The sequence below is a fragment of the Anneissia japonica genome, unplaced genomic scaffold (assembly GCF_011630105.1).
Source record: "Anneissia japonica isolate Jap-2015-1 unplaced genomic scaffold, ASM1163010v1 scaffold1826_len1998817_cov189, whole genome shotgun sequence".
NCBI lineage: Eukaryota > Metazoa > Echinodermata > Crinoidea > Comatulida > Comatulidae > Anneissia > Anneissia japonica.
Window position 1 is genome coordinate 487,938 of NW_022742159.1, and position 22,365 is coordinate 510,302.

Below are 22,365 nucleotides of genomic sequence, written 5' to 3' on the forward strand. Positions count from 1 at the left end.
TTTAAGCGTCATATCCAAATTATTTACAATGACAAATACGCGTTAAGAACTATAAACCAGTATAAACTATATAAGGTCGGTGTACACAGTGGCTTGTGTGCATTATGAAGAACCCCGTACATCATTCAAGACGAGTAGGGCGATAACCCGGTGTACTGGAACTGACAGCGCCTGTGGCGAATGACGGGAGTTGCTGGTACCAGTTTACCAAGTAGCACAGAAACAAAGAGACCCTTAGGTGCGAAGAAAGCCACTGAGCGAGCTACGTAGTCCATACATCAAGCGCCATAAGCATCTTATTTGATGGTTACTGGTGCTATACAAATCTACATTTTAAACACGAAAGTTTTTAGGATTTCAGTTTGATAACTAAATATATTTAAATTGGTTGCATGCATTATATAGTTATTAGCGCGCTTCTGAGTTCATTCTGTGGCATGTTAGTGGCAGCAACAGTATGGTCTAGGGTGGCACAGAACCCCCATCAGGGAACATGCGACTCCCTGTGGGGAACACTCGACTCCCTGTGAGGAGAAGCCAATCATCATTTTGTTTGTGAACACTGCTTTATAAGCACTTTACAGTCTTAGAGGGCCATCTTTTAGGAATATGCTAAGTTACAGTGAACGCTATTAGAGAACTTTAACCTCTCGTTGACCCCATGTGAGGAAACTTTAACCTACATTAGGGAATATCTGGTAGCACCACCGTCGCATATATCTTATGTTATAGTTATAGTAAGATGGGACAGGATGCATTTCCTATGTCTATAGTTTTTCCGGTTGGCTCCAGACATTGTGGTAATATTTCTTGACTTAAAATATCTGTTTTATCGTACAGTGAGATCACTGACTGCCCTTCTACAAACTGCCTGTTTCTGGTTTGCATTATCTCGTGGAGGTGACTGTCTCGATCTTAATTTCTGAGTCAAAACTTTGTATCCCTTTTTTTTTGTTCTAGAAATGTTAAGAATATGAGGATGAATCGGAGTGGGAATTGATGGTGACCCCTTGGAGTTTCAGCTTTAGTTATTTCTTGCGTGTTTATATCATCTTTCATTTTGTTTTCTTTTTAGATTTATTTTATTCATGAATTTAAATATTAACTTTTGCAGTTAATATTTAAATTCATGAATTTAAATATTAACTGCAAAAGCGCATGCATTATGTTTTTACTATATAACCCATTTTTGTTATTTCCGTTGTTGTTTGTATGTATCTGAACTAACAGATATGACCAAAGAAAATAATATATAATAATAATAATCATAAGCTTGCTAATTGTTGTTGCCTCTAATTACCGTATAATATGCAGTCTAATATACAGTATAGTCTAAATTGTGTGCACCTTGTAAGGTTGTGCGCCTAATTATGCACAATGAGAGTAGAGAGCACGCAGTAAAAAACTGAGAGAAGAGAAAGAGAAACAGACGACTGTACGGTACTATGATGAGGGCATATTGAAAGATACCTATATTGCAATATGTTGTACTGAATGTCATTGTTGATCCCGGGAGTTATTTGAAAAATAACGTAACATGGTGAAAGACCTGATGTTTTACTGAGGATAGACTCGTTTCAAACAGTTAAAAATATCATCTTAGCCAGTCCAGACCCAGGAACATTTACGAAATGTTTTGGTGAATCTTTAGGCAATATGTTGTAGTGAATGTTGTCTTTGATCCCAGGAGTCATTTCGAAAAATAACAACATAACACTAATTAATTTATTTTAGTCGTTGTGGTACCACACCTTTTGTATAAAAATAATCATTAATTTATATCTGTTTATTGTATGGTAATATTGAAAGGACTGATATTATTGTTTTCTTTATTTGCCAAAAGAAAGTAGAATACAATGCTAGTACAGTGTACACAGAATACAATTGAATGAGTGGGCGGGGACACAAACACGAACTTATCACAATAACAAGTCTGTGAAAGTAATATAGGCCAATTATAATATAATCAAATTAAATTAACTAGAAAACAATAAGTTAGTGAAATATGAAAAATAATAAGAAGAATATAAACTATATAACAAAACAGATATGTAGCAAAATATGTAGTCATTGATTGGAAACTGAAAAAAAAGCTGAACCCATCTTTACTTTGCAAACAATGCAGCAATGTTTACAGTACTTCATGTAGCAAAACACACGAAGAAAACCAGATATAATAACCAGAAGTGCTGTGGCTTTGAAATAAGATTTGTTTTTGTCATTAGTGAACCAGACCAAGTTTGAATATTGATTACTGCAGTTTGTGTTGGGTTTTGTGGATAGAGACAATTATTGATCAAACAGTGACCTTTCAAATGACTTCTTAATGACCTTTATCACATCAATTCACTTCCTTGACATTTGGAAATGTTTAAATGACAATGGCGGTGGTTTGATATGGTATGAGATGAACCTACCTTGTGAGTGAAGATTTTAGTCTTGCATTAGGCGTAGGTATAAAGACAAGGAGCCATCTGGACGTGCCAATAAGAGTAGAATATGGAACAGGCTTATCGCAGTGGCATATCTAGAGGGTGGGATACCTTGTTTGGGGTGGGGGGCAGAAAAGATGAAAAATCATGCTAAAGTAGTTAAAAATCAATCCAAATCAACTTATTTTTGCATGCTGGCACTTTCCCCCTACCTAATCATTGAGCCCCCACTTCACCTTTCCCATCAGCCCCTTCCCCTCCCCCATTTCAAGACTCTACATGTAGATACACTGCATCTATCGTATCGTTATATTTAAATATTAACTTTAAAGAAAAAGTTAGTCTTTATTTTCTAGGTTTCCTTGTGATTATGTATTGCCTAGATGTCATTTGAGCACCTTTGAATACTGTCCTGATGACCTTAAATATTTTGGGAACGGTGCTGTGGTATTTGGTTTTAACTGCGTTGTTTTATTTTTTCTTATTTTCCTGTTGACTTCAGATAGAAGTATTTCGTCACCAAAGTGTATTAATAAAAATACAACAAAAAGAGCTCTGATTTTTATAGCGCTTAACCCTCTAGATACCGTCTTCGACTGTAGTCGAAATTGACCTCAAACCGAAAATTCCCATTTTCGACTGCAATCGAAATTTCGTGACTAAAAAATAGGTGGTTTTCAAATCGCTCTTCTGTTTTTATTTTAGCTCCAATACGTCAGAAATTTTGAACACACATTTATATGTAGCATTTTTCTGTAATTTCTATTATATTATATATATATATTATATTATGAAAAAAAAATCCCAAAAATATAAATTATACATCAAATGAAAGCTTATTCTATAAGCTTTCTTTGTTTTTAGAAACATTTTTCTGTATAATTTACAGAAAGATCCCAAAAATCCACCAAAACGACGTATACTAAAAAAAAGCAAAAAACCTTGTTACACTGCAAAAGAATCCGGTATTCAAGGGTTTGCACTACAAAAGAATACGGTATCCAGAGGGTTAATAATTGCTGTAATGTATACTGTATGTATTTATGTTACCTTCTGGTAGGCAGAATATTTCAAAAGAAATACAGTATAGATCAGTCACATTAAGCTTGCATCAACCAAATTTATGTTTATATAATGTGAGTAAATTTAAATTTAAATTTGAATGCCGATAAAATGTTAGTGTGTATGTGTTCGCTAATCCAAGTAGACTAAGGGTCTGTCCACACTAATCCAAGTACACTGAAATCAAAAGGTCTGTTTATATTAGTCCTTGTACTACAACAGCTATTTGCTATGCATAAATATTTTTATTTGTAATGTATTACTTTGGAAAGACCATGCTGATTTGTATTTCTTATTATACCTTTGTTTTATATTAGTCTGGTGTCCTTTCTATAATACAACATCTATTTGCTATTCATAATTGTTTTTAAATACTTTATTTATTTGAATAAATGCCCTGCTTTGAATAAACATGCCCGCCATCTCCCTCACCCCCCACCCTTGAATCTATTCCCTCCTGAGCCTCATTTAAAATATACACGTCCCTTGAATAAACACCAGGGGGTGTGTATCTTTTCCTCCATCAAAAATCCTTCTCAATATTTCTTATTTTAACTTTGTCTTAAAATATGTTTATAATAAAAACCCTAAATATTAAATTACATCATAGCTCATAATTAAAAGGAACAAATAAAGTTTTGCTATTCTTTTTTGCAGCAATATTATAGAATTTGCTTTTTGTCAAGGGGCGACAGGGCCCCCACTCGACAGTGATTAAGTTTACTTTTGGGTGTGTTCCTGCCTCATGTTCTTTTTTTATTGTTCCTTGCTGTTTCTGTTCTTGTAAATTTTAATGTTTTTGAGACAAATATATGGGAGGAAATGAAATGAAAAGGAGTTCTAATTGTACTATAATTAATGGCTAAACTGAAGGCCTGTGAAAAAAAAAAAACAATCTATTTCTATTGTCTCAGCATGCATTGTGTTAAACCGTCAACTAATGGTTACTAATTCTATTTATAGCAATAATTATAGGCAAATATTTAATTGTGAATATTAATAGATTTGTGCCACACTAAAGTAGCAACAAAACGTGGCGCATGGTTTTGCATACTACAAACAAGTACATGGTTACCGTACGTCTAGCTAAACAATACGTTTATTTCCTGTGAGTGCATAACAGCTGTTGGGAATTCCCCTTAATTCTACCATATACTGTTTCCTAACTTCAAATCAATTGTAATGCAAATCCCCTTTAAGCAATCAGGGTTTGTTTTCAAAGTGGGGTATAAAGACCCTTCCAGACTATCAAATTTTATTTGACAAAAACAAATGACATACCTAAATATGGTCATGATGACATCACATCATGACATTGACATTGGCACATGACATGACTATATATGGGTATACTTTTGAAACAGCGACACTAACTTCTCGCAACTTTTCACTCGGGGACTTCCAGCGGCCTAGTTTAAGCACCTGGATAGTACCGTTAGACCTTTGCTATAGCAGCAGCAGACAACAGATAGAATCTTTTGCTAATTCTGTATGTCAACATTGAAAAAGCTTTTTAAGACTTAGGCTTGTTTTTAATATCAACATTTTGTTCTTTTTCCGTTTTAAAATATTTGTGCTCTTTAGTAATTTAGTTTTATCTTTTAATTAATCCATGATAGTTATTACTGTATGTAGAGCGAAATGCTAGGCCTCTGGAAGTCCCCCAGTGGAAGTTGCCAGGTTCTCGGAAATTTTCCTTTCAAATATGGCGAAAATTGTGTAAGATTCTTGTCATGAAGGAAATTTGAGTGTGAACTTGAATGAATTTGTCACAGCTTTGGTCCCTTGTCAGGAAGAGCTGAGTTCCATCATTTATACATGTCTCATATTTTAAAATCTGTAGGTTTCTTCAATTGTTTTAGTTTGGTGTTAACCTAATAAGTGATTCAAAGATACCGCCGCATTTATTCAAATAGGCGCAACAGAGCGTTATTGTTGAGAATGGTTTTTCAGGGGGAATTTACAGTATTCAAGGCAGGTATATGTTCGAGGCAGACGTTTATTTTTTTGGTGTATAATGGAATCATATACTCAAATAAAAACCTCTTATTTTCAATGTGAATGTGGAACTAAAATACATTAGCATCAAAATGTGTTATTTCATTTCATTCTGTTCAAAATTCATATTTGTAATAAGAATTCCAAGGATAAAATTTGCACAAAAATTAATGCAAAAGTGAACTTATATCCATTGTGGTCCTTATTATTGATCATAACCAGGTTATTGATCATAGCCAAGTTAGGAAAAAAAAAATTCTTATTGAGTAGAATATTAATAGAATGTGTGGAGAATGATGTTGCTTCCATAGTCTTATTTACATTCATTTGGGTGGGGAGGCGGGTGCATTTAGGAAAAAATGAACACCCCGGGACATCTATTTATTCCAAATGAAACTCTGAAGGGGGTGTATACTCGAGGGGGCGTTTATGCATAGCAGGATGTTTGAATAAATACATTTGCATGAAGCCCACAGTACGGTAAATCTTGAATAATGGTGAAGTTAATTATTCTATTGATTTAGTTTTGTATGGTAATGGCCATAGATGGCATACTGAAGTGAGTAAATTTTGAATTGAATTGAATCTCATATCTCATACACATTTGGCTCATGAGCACTTTCTAATCAGCGCCTCTGAACACTTCTGGATATTGGCACTATATAAATATTTTGATTGATTTGATTGATAATCCACCACATCTTTCGGAGGTAAAGAGGGCTATTAACCCCTTATTAGCCCTTGTCGTTGTGGAATGATGTGACTACTGAATGCCTCTCTCTGGTTGCTACGATAATAATAATTCAATACCATGCAAAATACGCAATTTAGCACAGTGGCACTGCAAGTGGCCATATTAATTGCCTACCTATAATAATTATGATTGTCTTTTTGTTTATTAGATGTATAGACTCGTGGTTTGAAGTGAATCGGTCCTGCCCAGAACATCCCACTGATTAATAAACCTGCTACTCACAGCCCCCATTTTCGTATAAAAGGTTTGTTCAATACATTTAAAGTCCTTTCCAGACTATCAAATTTTATTTGATGAAAATCATGTGATATGCCTAAAATGGTCATTGGTGACATGCCTAAATATGGTTATTGATGACATCACAGTTTTTTTGTCAAAAGAAAATTTGATAATTAGGACAGAGCTTTAAAAATATATTTTGTTTACAATATTTTTTTACCTTTAGCTTCACAAAAATTATAATGCCTATTAAAAGAAATCCACTTTCTTGTTGTTGCCATATTGAGTATAAGATATATAGCAACGAATAAAGCCAGGATACTCAATGACGATGCTACAACATCTGCTGACTGTCAGTGGGAGTATGAACGAATCATTCAGATCATTAAAAACAATCAGTTGTTCACAAAACTGGATAAGATAATTAATTGGAAAAAAATCAAGTTTTGATAGGTTTACCATCACAATGTATTAAAGTTTACATTATCATTGAAACCTAATTTGTAATCATCATTATTACTCATTATCGTCATTATTAACCACAATCATCGTTATCATCAACACCATTGTCACCGTTATGATCATAATAATATTCATCATTGTCTTCACATTTCATCGCTTCATCTTTCTTCATCATTTAGTGAATATAAATTTGGGAGATTGATAAAGGAACACCAAAATGTAATTATCAAAAATAGTTGTTCTAAATTTCTTTCTTTTTTTTTCTCATTTCAGACTTTGACTAGGAATCCATGTATGTATGATCTGAGATGGTGAGAGGTTCAGCGTTACCATATTAGGAACATACTCTCTCGCATCTAATAGCTATTCTCACCACTGATCTACAAAGTTCACAATTTGTAGAAAATGAAGTTTAGGAAGCAATATGAAGAATAAGGGCTAATTTAATTGTCCAAAGACAAATAATCTGTTAAATATAAATTTTTCATAACTTAAGTATTAGTTTCATTTCTCTCATGAATATTCCGGTTTATATGTCCTATTTACTATATAATCATGAATATTCATAGCTTACTGTATAATTATGAATATTCATTCTAATTACAGTTAAACATGAATATTCATGATTATTATAGCAGTATTACTATTGTGCCCAAAGGCCTTGGCAATATATGCTATATAAGACAGACATACAAAAGCTCATGAATGATTATAAATATTAATAATCTTGTTATGAAATTCATATTTAGTGTGAGCTAACTTCATATATATATTTTAAAAATTTATTGCTTCATTAACATATTTTTCAATAAATATAGTTAGCATAGCGTTAAGTTTCATTTATAATGCAATTCAGTTTTTTATGCAATTTTATTTAGATCGACGTGATTTTTTTTCCTAAAATGTATAATCTTGTAAAAAATGGACTCATTCAATTTATTTTTAAGAAAATGATTGATATAAAATATTGTTATGATATTTAATAATTTAAATTTATTAAAAAAATTTGCATATCATGGACAGTACGCTAAAGAACTATGTAGCAAGGTGGTGTTTAATGCCATGGTGATTATAATTCCACAAGAGTTACGTAACCATAATTGAAATTCATGAAGAAAATTTTAATTTAACACATTTAAAATAATTTTGTTGTGATATTAATCCTAATCATATATTAAAAGAAGAAGAGGAAGATCACATTCTATTTGACAAAAACATGTGACATGCCCAAATATGACATCACAACATGACCATATATAGACACATCATGACTATATATGGGCATACAACAGTTTTTTTTTGTCAAAGAAAATTTTATAATCTGGACAGACTTACCATAATTCACAATTCTGTAATAATAATTTAATAATAACAATATTAATGACAATAGTATTTACTATACTATAGTGATATTAATAGTAATTGCTATAATAATTATACATGAAGATTGAATCCCTGGCAATGTTCGATTAATATTCATTCTTGTCTGTGTGTGGGTGGGTAGAAATGATCAGTGGTTATTGATTTTAATTTATACTGAAAATTAGTTATTTGAACTGTAATAAAATAAACCCATGAATCTTATCTTCAACAAAAAGTGTATAGAAATTATAAAAGAAACTAAAACATACTAACAACATTCAACATTGATACTATCTTATATTTATTATTATTAATTTTTTTTTTTTTCCTTTTTTTGGTATTGTAATAATATCATTATTATTATCAAGTCAATATTTGTGACTTTATTATTTCCATAAAGTTATTATTTTGGTAATAATACAATTGCACTTAAATAAGATGCATTATTATTATTATTATTATTAATATTAATATTAATATTATTATTATTATATTATTATTGTTATTTAAATAAGATATGAATTTTGAGGAATATTAAACTGTTTTGTCATCACTAGTTAATGGGCAAAACAGGTTCGGCTCATATTGATCCTTTTCCTGTTTGCTGACATCTTGGCTCTTTTTATTTTGGACTAACTCAATTCATTCCTAGCCAGACTAATGCCTCTGAAACTCGGGAATTTTTTTTTTTTTTTCGTGTGGAGATGAAACGTTGTTAGCATTAAGACACCTAGTCTGCACCATCATTTTAAATTGGATGCGATACGCATTCATTTCCTGTCAAATATTTAATGTATTATTTCTTCTTGAATCATATTAAGCATGTGAGAATGAGGCATGCAAATCTTGCAAATGTGTTTTTTTAACTTGATTCTTTCCTTCAGTACTAACAACAACATACAATCTGTGACTATTGCAAAATCGGAATTTTCTTCTGTTGAATGAATTTGTGTAAACACAATGCCTTTCCCAAATTGGATATCGAATATGAAATTTCATTTGTTTATTTTAATGTTCTTAAATTTCTGTTGTAACATTGAATTTGAATTAGTCCGTCCATACACATTGACAGACTATTATTGTAGTGAATTTGTATAAATAATATAAACACATTTACTTGAATATGATAGGGTTTGAAGCGATCATTGTTTAATGATTTTTGGAAATTTAACCTAAAATATAATGGATGGACATATTTTTGGTTAATTTTTAAATCAGGCTGTTTACACCTAATCTGGCAGTTTCATGACTCATCACTCTCATCACAATCAAAATAATGATATGCTATATTTCCATTTTTCTTAATTTACAAATCTGGATTCTGATAAATTTATGATTGATTGTCATCATTTACAGATATTTTAATATTTTCCTATCTTTATCTCACAACTTTACTTTTTTCTAAGTACAATATTGAACATGACAGCATGGGTAGCTAATTTATTATATTAAACCAGTCATAAAATTATGAATGTTGCCATGTAATTTGTACAGTTTCACCCAATTGTGTTTTATTTTTCTGGACGCTTGATGCATTTTATAGCTTTTTATAGTCTGAGGTGTAATGTCATGTAGTTTGTTGGCAGGATTTATAACCTCAATGATAATAATTTGATAGGCTTGGTAAAACATGGACAATAGAAAATTGATCAAAGCATACAAGTGCAGTATTTGTGGGAGTTTTTCAACTATAGAGGGCAGTATTTAAAGTAAGGCCAATCTTATTAAACTGAATGCACTTGATTGCAAACCATATATAGTATTAACTATACAATTGATTACAAACAAGCCTGGGAAGAAAAAACAAAAAATAAAAGGGACATTTTTGTGCCTTTTTGTATTATTTTTGTACATTTATTTTTGTCAGGACATTTCAAAGACCGAAGCTTTTAACCATGTTCATAAGTGTCCTTTGTTAATTGTCTTTAAATTACAAGAATAATTAGAAATCTGGCCAAACTTATAAAGATATAAATCGGCAAAGACTCAGCAGATATGATAGAATTTAAGTATATGATGGGGTTATAAGAATTTAAATGACTTTAAAATAAATGAAATTAGATGTAATATTTGTAAGGCCAAAAGTTGCTTGAGTTTGCATCCAAAAATGAAAAAGTTACCTCTTCTGTATTTTTGTCTTGCTTCTGTTGTATTTCCTAAATTTTGACATAATATAAGAAAAATATGAGTGACCAAACTAATTTGAATTTTTATGATTTCAAATGAAAAAAACATGATAAATTATATTTTACAAGAGATTATCTATTAAGCATGTATTATTCATATATAAATAAGATTCTTTTAATGTTTTGACTGGAGATGAGTTTAAAAATTGTTTATGATAAATTAGTATTGTTGTCCCTTTAGGTTTTCTAACTAATATTATAAATAATTTTATGTGTGAAAAAAAGAATTATTTGTAACTAAATTAATGTGATTATTGGAATTTGATATTTTCTTCACTTTCGAAATAATTGGCTAGGTGCATTTGGGATTGGTCAAAAAACATTTTTAATTAGTTGATCCGTGTTAATTAATTATATGGCTTGATACCTATGTTTTGGTAAACACTTTAAAAGATAAACTGGTATTGTAGACAATATTTCTAGCATTAGCTTTGCTAGATCTAGACATACACAGATACTCATTACTTATTAGGATGTTTAATTTTTTGCTGGATTTTCTGGATGATTTGACTTGTGATGGTAAAAAAAAAAATGTTATGCATGGAGGATAAATGTAACCAACATGATTAATAACTTATGAAGGTTCATCTCTTTACCACATTAATATCATTTTTTTACTGTTTAGCTCTGTACCCTGTATTTGTTTTTAAATCAGTGTTAATATCATCATATAGGAGTGATGTTCTGCCTACACCATTGTATAAATTATTTACCCCAAAGGACTTGGGACACATTGTCCATGAATTGTGATAAAAGTGGTTGATATTTGTAAAAATTTAAAAAGATCAGTGATGATAATTAAAACAAAATTATTTTGAAAGCTCTCATCATAAACATAGAATATTTTTTTACATAATCACTAGTAAAGTATTTATAGGATGCAATTGTGATTGGATAATAGACATGTTTTCAAACTAGTAACACTTGCTGTCTGTGAAAATTAAATCCATTTAACTCTGATTAATAAGCTACAATCAAAGGAAGAAATTATACCCAAATGTGGGCTTATGCTTAAAACATTGTTTTATTAACAAACATGATGTTTATACATTGGGTGTTATATTTATGGGTGCATAAAAAAAGCTTGTACACGCTGCCCCTCCCCCTGCACTTAAGTAGTTAAAAATCACCTCATATCACCTTATTTTGTGACCTAGCACCCCATAACATAATCATTGAGCACCCCCCCCCCCCCCCCCCCCAACATGACCATTTCAAGACTACTAGATACACAACTGGTTATATATACCCAAACTATTATCTTACAATCATCCAAATTCATATTTCCATCAGCAAAGTATGCAAACAAATGTAGTGAAATGTACCATTGGTTGATTTTTTTATATAGATATATATATTTATCTGTTTTTTTTTTGTATATTTGGTACAATAGAACTCATTAAAACAAATGATCAGAAAACCATGCACAGGAGTTGACAACTTGAAAAATCTACAGTCTCCAAAGGCTTAAAATTCCCAAAACATTCCACATAAAATTATAAACAAACTAAAAAAAAAGATTAAAAATACGTGATAGATTTATCAAAATTTTGTAATGTTAAATGAAACAGAAGAAAATATTATTTACAGTTATGAGTAATAGTTTATTATGCACAGGTAAAATGCAAGTTTTGTTTGTAGGCTACAGGTATGTTTACATGTTTGATTTCATAATTAAATTTTAAAGGACTTGTTTTGGGAAGTAGATGAGAAATAAAATTATATATCAATATATATAAGTTTTGAGATTTTCCTAATCATTCCAATTTCTTTTTATATTGTTGAAATATGTCCCATTATAATATACTTGTTGTGAAGCTCTGTCCACACTATTAAACTGTTGTATGCCCATATATAGTCATGATATGGCTATATATGGTCATGATGTGGTGTCATCATGACCATATTTAGGCATATCACAAATTTGTGTCAAATGAAATATGATAGTCAGGATAGGGATTTAGATATACTGTCCGTTGAAGGATAAACAATTTAAAGATAACTGTAATGAGCTATAGATTAAAAAATTTGATTCCCTCTTTGAATTTCTTAATTTATATATTTAAGTAAGTTAAATTTAATATAATTATAATAATGGTGGACTTAAAAAGCATGTTATGATGAGATCTCTATGTTCTTCACTTTATCATTACCCCATTCATCGAATTACACAGCTACCTGGAGAGTATTCCGTAAAGTTGCAACAGCTAATCTGCGCATTTGGCAATTTAACCCTACCAGGTACCCTCCTGGATGGAGAGAAGCAATGCAGATACAGTGCCTGGCTCAAGAACACAAGTGAAGTGCACAGCAAGGGATTGAAACCCCTACCTCGACGTTGGGGAACCAAACCGTTCCTGTTGCACCAAAACAATTTCAATGAGAAAAAACAATGTGTAAATAATGCCTTCCAGATACCCGTGTATTGGTTGACGATCAAATTTAAGGAGTTTTGTATCAGCAAAAAATATTTTATCTGTTTCTGGTTGAAAGTTAATAACTTTATTTCATCCTTTTCCAAATTAGCCATTCAAAAATGTTTATTGAATTTGTTAGATTTTATAACATTTTTGGTCTTTAAATAATATAGTACATTATTTAAATTGCTTACTTTGTAAGTTTAGTATTTAAAAAATAAACTGTACATTTAAATTAAAATTTACTTCAAGTAATAACATTCTTATATTCTTTGCATAAATCCTTATATTAACTGGTATTCAAGCATTTTTGTAGTACCTGTATAAAATTTGTAAACCAATTTGTTTTGAGTTATACTGGACATTGATAAAAATATTATTTTGTTACAGTGAATGATCAATTGAAAGTTTAAATTACATTTTTAGGGATTTGTTTTTTCACAGACAGTAATTTCACTTTAAACAGAAAAAGATACTTTTTTAGGGCAGTTCAGAGAACGTTGTCCGACGCGGTTAATCGTTGAGGACAGTCCTTAGGTAGTTGCAAGAATATTAAACATGTTTAGTATTTTATGATTTGAATGCCCTGATGCAGACATATTTCGTCTGTGTTTAACTCGCAGAGAACCGATGCAACAACAAATTGTGTCATGCTGCGGTGTTGCAGGTTTAAAATCTAATCACAACCACCTAATACTATTTCAAAAGTTGTCATTGCTTGTTTTGCAAATAACTGCATTATATGTTAATACAACCATCAATGTATAAGTTATATAAGTTGTATAGTAATGTATTTGTGCAAAAAAATTCCTCATCTTTTTACTACAATTAAAATTATTTTTCTCAATTTTCTTTTAAAAAATCCTTAAATTGAGACTATACTGCTAATATAATATCAATTGATTTTTTTAAATAAAAGTTTTAGTTTACATGAAAAGTAAATCCAGGAAGTCTGTGTTTTTAAGAATATTTTTGATGGATTTTTTTCACACTAGCTGAACTCACAGACATTCTACCTTATTTGCTGTTTTTGAAATCATGTGTATGTTATAAATATTTAAATAGTGCAAATTATGGAATGTATATAAAATTTATTATGGATGTAGGATGTAGCAATCAAAAATAAACTTAAAATGTGGTCTATTTAAAGAGGAATGGTTAAATGAATTCTGTGTTGTAAAATAAATTCTGTCAGGACTTGAATAGGATCCTTTGTAAATCTTGGATATGATGTTCTGGTAGCTTCTTCTGTGGTATCTTTGTCTTGAGTAGGATCTTGTGTGTGTCTTTAAGGGCATGGATAGGATCTTGTATAGTGTCTTTGTTAAAGTCTTTGATAGATCTTCTGTGTGTCTTTAAGGGCATGGTTATGATCTTCTGTAGTGTCCATGTTGAGGTCTTTGATAGGATCTTCCGTACTGTCTTTTGTTATGATCTTAAATTGGATCCTTTCTGGGCTTACATCATCATTATCATCTGTGACCCTATTCTTTCAATTGTTGTGTTTGTTCACTAAAATAGCTTTAACAGCATTTATCCGAAGAAATTATTCTTAGAGAAAGTTGCTATATAGAAACATGCATTTTTTTATTTAAACATTTTTATTTAAGAGAGCAGGCTTTTAAAAAATCTTAATTAGGATTAAATGATAAATCTTTTACTTCTCAATTGCTCTTATCGATACTCATTGATATTTTTTTTAAATCTTAATGTGTTATTTAGCTGAATTAAAACTGAACAAAGTTCTCATCGTACTAATCCTAACTACAAAATTATTACAATTTTGAAGTAAACCATCGAAAAGGAAAATATAAAGCCAACCTGTTATATATTTAGATCATTACAGACTAAATTAAAACTTGTTTTATATAATGTCACTAATTTTAAAGGACCTAGGAACAACATAGTATTTTTCATATCGTACAATTGCTCAACTCCAAAGTTAAGTGTAAAATATTTTTGAAAAAAGATGTAAAATGTATGATAAATTAATAATTATGATCTGTTGGTTGTTAAGTTATGTTGTAAGCGATTTCTGTAATAAACTGACCATAGTAATGCTTGTTTTTAAGCTGCGAATTATAAAAAATGTTGTCTGGTAGAACGTGTTTTTACACTGCCAATATGTCATCAAAGCTACTTACAAAAGAATGGTTATTATTTTTAACTTTTAAGAATATTGATTCAGAGTCTCTGTAGTAGATACAGAGTCTGTATTAGATAGATTATGCATTGTGTGTTTGTACTTCGGTTGGTATGCATAACAATTAAGGGAAGTTATCAAGAAGCTATACAGGTTATTTTCTTGGAATAAAAATTATTATTTGTAGAAAGTGATACTCATGTTGTGGTCGTTTATTTGTGTCTGAATACGTCAGTGCACGGCGGGCTGAAATCAAAACAGATTACTTCATGGAGCGATTAAAATAAGCAAGCGCTTGCAGAGACGCAACACAACCGCACTAATGGAATCACTCTCTATTAAAACACACCTCAACCAAATGGACTCCTAGATTTGTACTTAAAAATTATGGACTGGCAAACACCAATAACTTTTTTGGATTGTCATCATACGTGCACAGACGGCTGAAGTGAAAACTGTGTTATCTGTTCGTTTTTACTACCATAGTGAGTGGTTGGTATTGTCGACTGCTCCAGAACAATGTCAATAATTTGTTACCTGGTTGAAACTCTGACAACAGAGTGAGCCTCATTTAAAACTGGTGCTAAACATGACGACCTTCACATAACCTGGTTGAATTCCATTCACTGCCCTCCATGGGCTTCAGCAGGAGGGCTAAAATACAAGTTTCAATAGCGTATTGGCTTTTGGATGATATATTTAAGCTGTAGGCAAGACTTTTTTTGTACCTTGTTTTTGCAAACTTATTTTTTTGAAGATTGTATGAGGAGGGCCCATGTGCACGTCCATGAAATATTACAGTGTATCCACTGACCATAAAATTCTGTATCGAAAAAGAGATATTTAAACTGTTTGCATTGATTAATTTGGACCAAGACAAATGGTAATTTTACTTTGCCAAATTTCACTGGAGTTATATGTAGATTTTAGTCATTCAGATTGAAGAGTAAACATATCAGACAATCACAGGAAATTTCATAGCTTAAATTTATTTTATTTGATAATCATCTCCAAATATTGCCTCCGCTAGCTCTTTCTTGTTAATTTTACCCATTGCATTTCTTGGAAGACTCGGCAGTATCCGTAACTCTGTAGGGATTACATACGACGGCATCTTATCCTGGCACCAATCTCGTAGCACTTTCAGCGTCAGTTGGCGATCATCCTTTAGACTGACGACAGCAGCTACGCGCTGTCCCCACGTCATGTCCGGTAGACCAACCACTGCACATTCTGAAATACTGTGATGCGCCAGGAGACGGCGCTCCACGTCAAGGCTGCTGATCTTGTAGCCACCGCTTTTGATGATGTCAACCGATGTGCGCCCCAGTATGCGGTACACGCTATCTTCATACACTACAGTGTCACCTGTAAAAAAGAAAAATACTGATATGATGACATTATTTAATACTGGATGATTAGGCAAGTAAAGTGGCCAAGCGGTAATGCAGGTAATCATAAACCACGCCCATACACAATTCAGCACAATGAGAGTGAGTTACAGGTTATTCTACCTTTAAGTCAGCTCCGGAGGAAAAACTAAATTTTATTATGTTGGAGACACAAAAAAGTTGTGTGACGAAAAACTCAGGAAAGGTTAATGAGATACACATGGTTGGTTTAAATCCAACCTTTGGCATAAAGCAGGGGATGAGCTTATAGCCAGGGAACTGCTGTTTTACCTATACAAAGTAAAGTGAATTAAAGGCAAGTGTAAAATGCCAAGTGCCCATGGTTTCCTAGGGTGAAGCAGAGCTCTCAGGGTCTATCAGAACTCTCAAGAGACACCAAGAGGGCCTGCCTCACACAGCTACTTGTACTGGTTCCTACCTGTTTTGAACCATCCATCTTCAGTAAATGCTTCCTCTGTTGCTTCCGGTTTCTGCCAGTACAACTTAAAGACATTTGGTCCCTTCACCTGAAGTTCACCAGACACACCTTCCATCCCAGAGGTCACTGAAGTCCGAACAGAATTTCCCTCTGCAGTGATCTGTCCATCAGAGGTCACCACTCTGACCTGAACAGATGGCAAAGGAGTTCCAACTGATCCTGCAACAAAAAAAAGTAAACAGAAAATATAACTTCTTTAAATATGAGTGTCATTTCAGGGCCTCTAGAAGTGTCTATTCATAAAACTTGCTCCAACCACGATAGGGCTGGAGGTGAGTGTGTTTATTTATTCACAAAAAAAAAAAAAAAAAAAAAAAAAAAAAAAAACAGTATACACTCATTCAATCAAGAGATTGTTTTTCAACAATTTCGTGAAAACAAATAAATAAATTGCCTAAAAATTAATAATCATTTTAATCATTTAAAGTATTTTTTTGAAAACTCTAATTGAAGTTGGCAGATTTTTAATATTTATATTTTTTAATATTTATTTTTATATTTATATGGTCGCTCCTTGATATGATAAACTTCATTTTTTAAAGTCTGTGTGTGGTAAAGGAATTAACAGGTTTGTTTCGCTAAAAAAATTATTGTACATAAACAAATTATTTAAATATGGTGGAGCATGACCCTTAATTACTTTATAAATTATTAAGCATCATTCAAACTATTTTGAGTAGTCTTGGCACAATGACAACAGTGATTGTTATATTTAAGCCTACACGTTCAAGTGTTCATTATTCATTGTAGCATAATTCTACATTTCTACCTGGAGTTCGGAGTCCCTTGAGAGGGTTGGACAGTGCCATACCAAACTCTGTCATTCCATACCGTTCCAGCAGACGATGCCCTGTAATTTTCTCCCACTGTTCCATGATTGGCTGAGGCAAGGCTGCCGACCCTGAAACCATCAATCTGGCAAAATACAGAAAAAGATGCAAAACCAATGAAGAAATGCAGACACAAGGAGTAGCCATAGAGAAATTGGAAAAATAAATAAAGTTTCCTAAAATGTATTCTAAAATAGATATACATTCACTCTTCTGAACTATATACTTGCCTCATTTTAGTCCGTAGAGTTGCCTTGATAAATTCTGTTGTTTTCCCCCCTGCAACACTTCCATATTTGGTGTTATATGCTTGCAACAGTTTGGCATAAATTGTTGGAACAGCCATGAAGACATTAACCCTTGGTGTTGTTTCATCGAGTAGATAACTCCACACCTTAAGAAATAAAAATAGCAAGTCAACTCTGAAATTTTTGTTTGCTTTTGCTATTTTTATATAAAAATGCACTTCAAAGCATGCCACCCCTAAACTCAAATGGAGTGTTCCTAGCCATGAGAATGATAATTGGCTTCATAAATTAAGCAATAGTCATGTCTACTTCAATCTCACCTTTTCTGCATCAAATTCAGGCAACATGACACATGTTGCTCCACACCATAGAGGGCACACTAACAAATTTACGATACCATGAATGTGATGTAATGGAAGAACATGAAGAACAACATCTTTATTTGACCATCCCCACGAATCCAGTAGCATAGTCACTTGTGACTGAACGTTACCAAATGTAGACAACACGCCCTTAGGACGACCGGTAGTTCCACTTGTGTAGACCAACTGGGCGCTACGATTTTTCCATTTGATTTGCCGCCATTTCTCTGTGATTAAGCGCTTTTCGACGAACGAGTCCAAATCAAATTGTCCCTCAGTTAACGAGGCAAAATCTGTAATTGGACTTGCTTCGTCATCGCTTGAAGCAAGTTTGTCCTGATTGAGAATTATGTGTTTAATACCTAATAACTTCACCGTTGCTTCAACTTTCTCAGCGTTCTCTGGTGTTGTGACAACTAATGATGCTCCAGAGTCATTTAAAAAGTACTCAAGTTCAGACGGTGGATGTGATTTACAAAGTGGTACAGCAGTGGCCCCACTCATCCAAGTTGCCCACTGGGCAACTACATACGTCACATTATTTGGACACAAAAAGGCCACTCGCTCACCATTTAAAAGGAATGTAGATGATTTTACAGTAGAATCTCTTTCAGTTATAGATAATATTCCCTGACTAAGTTTAGTACTTATAGATAAAATCTTATTGTAGGTATGTTCTCCAATGCTGTCTACAATTGCAACTTTTCCGCCGTAGTTTTCCCGAAGAGTTTGAACAAAAACTGGTCTAGTTGCATCCGAAGTGTAGCAACGACACATACAAATCCTCAAGCATACTGCATTAAAGTCACCCCCCCTACCACTGACCACCAAGCGTGATAGGTTTTGCAAAATTCTTTGATTGGTACGCTGCATAAGGTAAAGTACCTTCATGTTTCTGTGTGTTCTATAAAAAAAAAAACATAACATCAAAGTTTAGGTTATATAAAAAAAAATGTTTCCAGTTGTTTTTCGAAAATATATTTTCACGGGCAACAATTTTCTTTAAAGAACGAAATAGTATGCAACTATAATTAGGAGCAATTATTTCTTGAAAAAAATGCCTGAAGGCTGCAGGGCTGAAGGCAATTTTTGAAGAAAAAACAATGGCTCCTAAGGCTTCTATTTCCTAGTGTTACAAAATTACTTGACCATAATTGTTTTATAAGTTACTCGTGAAATCCATCACCTTTTCTATGGCCCTTCAACCAAGCTGCTGGTTGCTATATAATTATATATCAACAGTTGGCATATAATTATATATTAAACTGTGGATTGCAGTGACTGGTTGCTCAGTGATCAACACATTAACTGTGTATTAATTATTTCATGATTACCTTAATTTTTCAGTTCTTTTATAAGTCAATCAACTTTGTTATCTCATAACATTATGCCTTTCTAGGCGTTGCCTTGGACGACCTAGGCTTCATTCGTGTTAACCAACACCGTAGTGAGATTTGTTAGGTCTGCTGTGTGTGTTCATAGCTTGGCCTAGCAACGAAATATTCATTGCGATGTAAAATCACCCCAGCTTTGAGGATGCAAAAAATCGGAGGCGCTATATCAAATTAGCAATCAGTCGGGAATAGGAAAATTTAGTGCAAATAAAAGTGATGACGTCATCACTGACTTATCAAAGAGCATGTAATAATATTATTAATCAATGATTAATTGCTTAATAATTGGACCTTGCTTGGTTGGTAAATGCATTTCTGGGCCAAGGCTAAACAGCGTTTTGTGTGGTTTGTTATCTTCTTACTTGTTGGGTGTTTAGAGCATAAGCTAGGCCGTAGTAGCTACAGAAGCCAAGGCTAGGCCTAGTACAGTGGCAGCACCAGCAGGGAACAGGGGGTTTAAGCTCCCCACCGGAGAAGTCAAGACATGCACTCCCTCCTCCTGTTGGACAGAGCTCGTTGGGCAGTCAGACCATAAAAAAATAAAAATAGGCCCACACCAAGCCAACACATGTCTATCAGTATCACAGTCTGAGTGAGAGTGCCATTTCCATGCCATCCAGGGGTTCCTATTCTTTAAAAACAATCTGGGAGGGGAACCCCTTACAAGCCCTTCTCCTAACTCGGGCATACGAGCTCCCCTGTCGGAAAGCTTACCGCCCCACCCCCATGAATATATATATATATCCTAGAGCCGCCACGGGCCTAGTGTAGTAGGCCTAGGGTAGGCCTACAGTAGTAGTAGTAGTAGTACTAGTAGTAGGATAGGCCTGGAGCCGTAGTAGCGATTCTTCCAGTATGCCTAGCGGTAGCAATAGTAGCTAATAGTAAGTAGGCTAGCCGTTTGCTATGCTAGGGCCTATATATAGCTTCTTTAGGCCCTCCGCTAGCCTAGGGCCTACCTACCTATAATTAAAAATACACTCTGCAAATGTAAAGTCTCAATTAGAGGTTAATTGTTATACAACCGGACGGATGGACGAACGTACCTACTGCTGGTAGGAGCACTGTGTGTTGCACACAGAGTTGGGTCATGAGTCATAGGTTAGACGGGCCTGGATTTAAATTACGTAACAAGCAAGCGTCAAAACAAATATTATGTTAGAGGAGGCCTATTAATGGACCTATTAATGGACTTATTAATAGGTAATTTATTCTTTATTAAACATATGTTAATGATGATATTATTATTACTATTACTATTTATTATTATTATTATTATTATTATTATTATTATTATTATTATTATTAATAATAATAACAGTATTTATTATTATCGTTATTATTAATTAATTCATAGTAATTATAATTTCCTGATTCACAATACGAAGGATTTCGCCACCTTACAACATCTTTTAAGAGGTCAATCATAGTAATGCAACCAGAAAATATAGCTCTCCACTTTATTTAAAAATATATTATGGAACAGTGCATTATATGAATAACAATTTTGTGAGAGTTTCGTCAAGTTATCAATATGGGCCTATAATAAAAGACTAGAAACATCCTATCCAGTTTCTATGTTCTAAAATCATGGAGAGATTTGTAATATACATTTTATTACACAGGTATAAAAGAATGGAATTAACCTTGCTCATGATATACAATTATTGAAAACATAGTAAATTTTGAAATGAAAGTTAAAGGTTTTTATTCATGAAGAAAGTAATATAAGTTTTTGATATTCAGTATTTTATTCAAAATGCTTTAATTGTAATTGCTTTATTGCGTACGGTATTTAATTGACTGAAATACTTGTTTAGATATATTTATATTAATTATGTGGACCCCAATGAAAATAAGCCCACAAAGCTTTTTTGGGGTTATCCAGGAAAATCTTTCTTTTTTCTATTTAATTTACATAGGCCTATTTAAGTTTTGTCTTCATATTTTGTAGTATTTAAGTGATTTTCAGAATAAATTCAAACAGAGCGGATGATGCAATCACTGAGAAATAGCGAAATAATCCTTCTATAGCAATACGGTACTGTTTGCAATATGATACTATATTTTTTTCCTGGAAGGAAAAGCAGGAAGTTGTAGACTTTTAACACTGTTGAAAATTGTGTGTATTATAGGGTAACCTACTCGTGCACTTGCTGTCTTTATAATAGGCCTACAATTTTTAGTATTGTATATTGTATGTTTCATGTAGACATACTTTTAATTTGGACGCACCTTTAGCATGTGAATGTGCAACTGTAGCATCGAAATATATTACAGTAGAACCTCTCCTTTGGGATACCCCTATTCAGGGCCAGAACACCACTATCACGTGGCCGGGACACTCTTCCTTGAAAAGGGGGGGGGGGGGAAATAATATCTTTTAATACAACGGCCTATCCAAACAAAAAGTCTTAAAATAAGAAAAAAAAATCAACATCAAACCAGATTTTCTTTTTCTAAATCTTTAGTTGGACATTGATGGGCTACTGTAGTGCATATGTTACTTCGTATAAATACAACATTTGAGTCCATATCAGGGGCGGATCCAGAGATGTCCAAAAGGGGGACCAAGGGGCCGAAAGTGGGGCCGGTCGAGACAATAC

The 22,365-nt window shown here is 32.8% G+C and overlaps 2 protein-coding genes across 6 annotated transcripts in view; one reads left to right on the top strand and one right to left on the bottom strand.

The window, feature by feature from the left end:
• Nucleotides 1-11,300, top strand: part of LOC117118950 (E3 ubiquitin-protein ligase ZNRF1-like) — a 31,713-nt gene extending 20,413 nt beyond the window's left edge. Inside the window, exons 4-5 of one of the 2 annotated variants that reach the window (XM_033263690.1) lie at nt 6,395-6,490; nt 7,201-11,300. In XM_033263690.1, coding sequence (XP_033119581.1) covers nt 6,395-6,452 — 58 coding nt within the window. In that variant the 3' untranslated portion in view covers nt 6,453-6,490; nt 7,201-11,300. Of the gene's footprint in view, nt 1-6,394; nt 6,491-7,198 lie in introns of both variants that reach the window. The other variant, XM_033263689.1, reaches the window with a different exon arrangement.
• Nucleotides 11,301-13,885: 2,585 nt separating this feature from the next.
• Nucleotides 13,886-22,365, bottom strand: part of LOC117118971 (malonate--CoA ligase ACSF3, mitochondrial-like) — a 9,392-nt gene continuing 912 nt past the window's right edge. For 3 of the 4 annotated variants that reach the window (XM_033263722.1, XM_033263720.1, XM_033263723.1), the window contains exons 2-6: nt 18,324-19,269; nt 17,986-18,149; nt 17,695-17,840; nt 16,866-17,084; nt 13,886-16,403 (exon numbers count right to left, since the gene is read on the bottom strand). In XM_033263722.1, the coding sequence (XP_033119613.1) occupies nt 16,024-16,403; nt 16,866-17,084; nt 17,695-17,840; nt 17,986-18,149; nt 18,324-19,256 (1,842 nt within the window). In that variant the 5' untranslated portion in view covers nt 19,257-19,269 and the 3' untranslated portion in view covers nt 13,886-16,023. Of the gene's footprint in view, nt 16,404-16,865; nt 17,085-17,694; nt 17,841-17,985; nt 18,150-18,323; nt 19,270-20,722; nt 20,830-22,365 lie in introns of those variants that run through there. The other variant, XM_033263721.1, reaches the window with a different exon arrangement.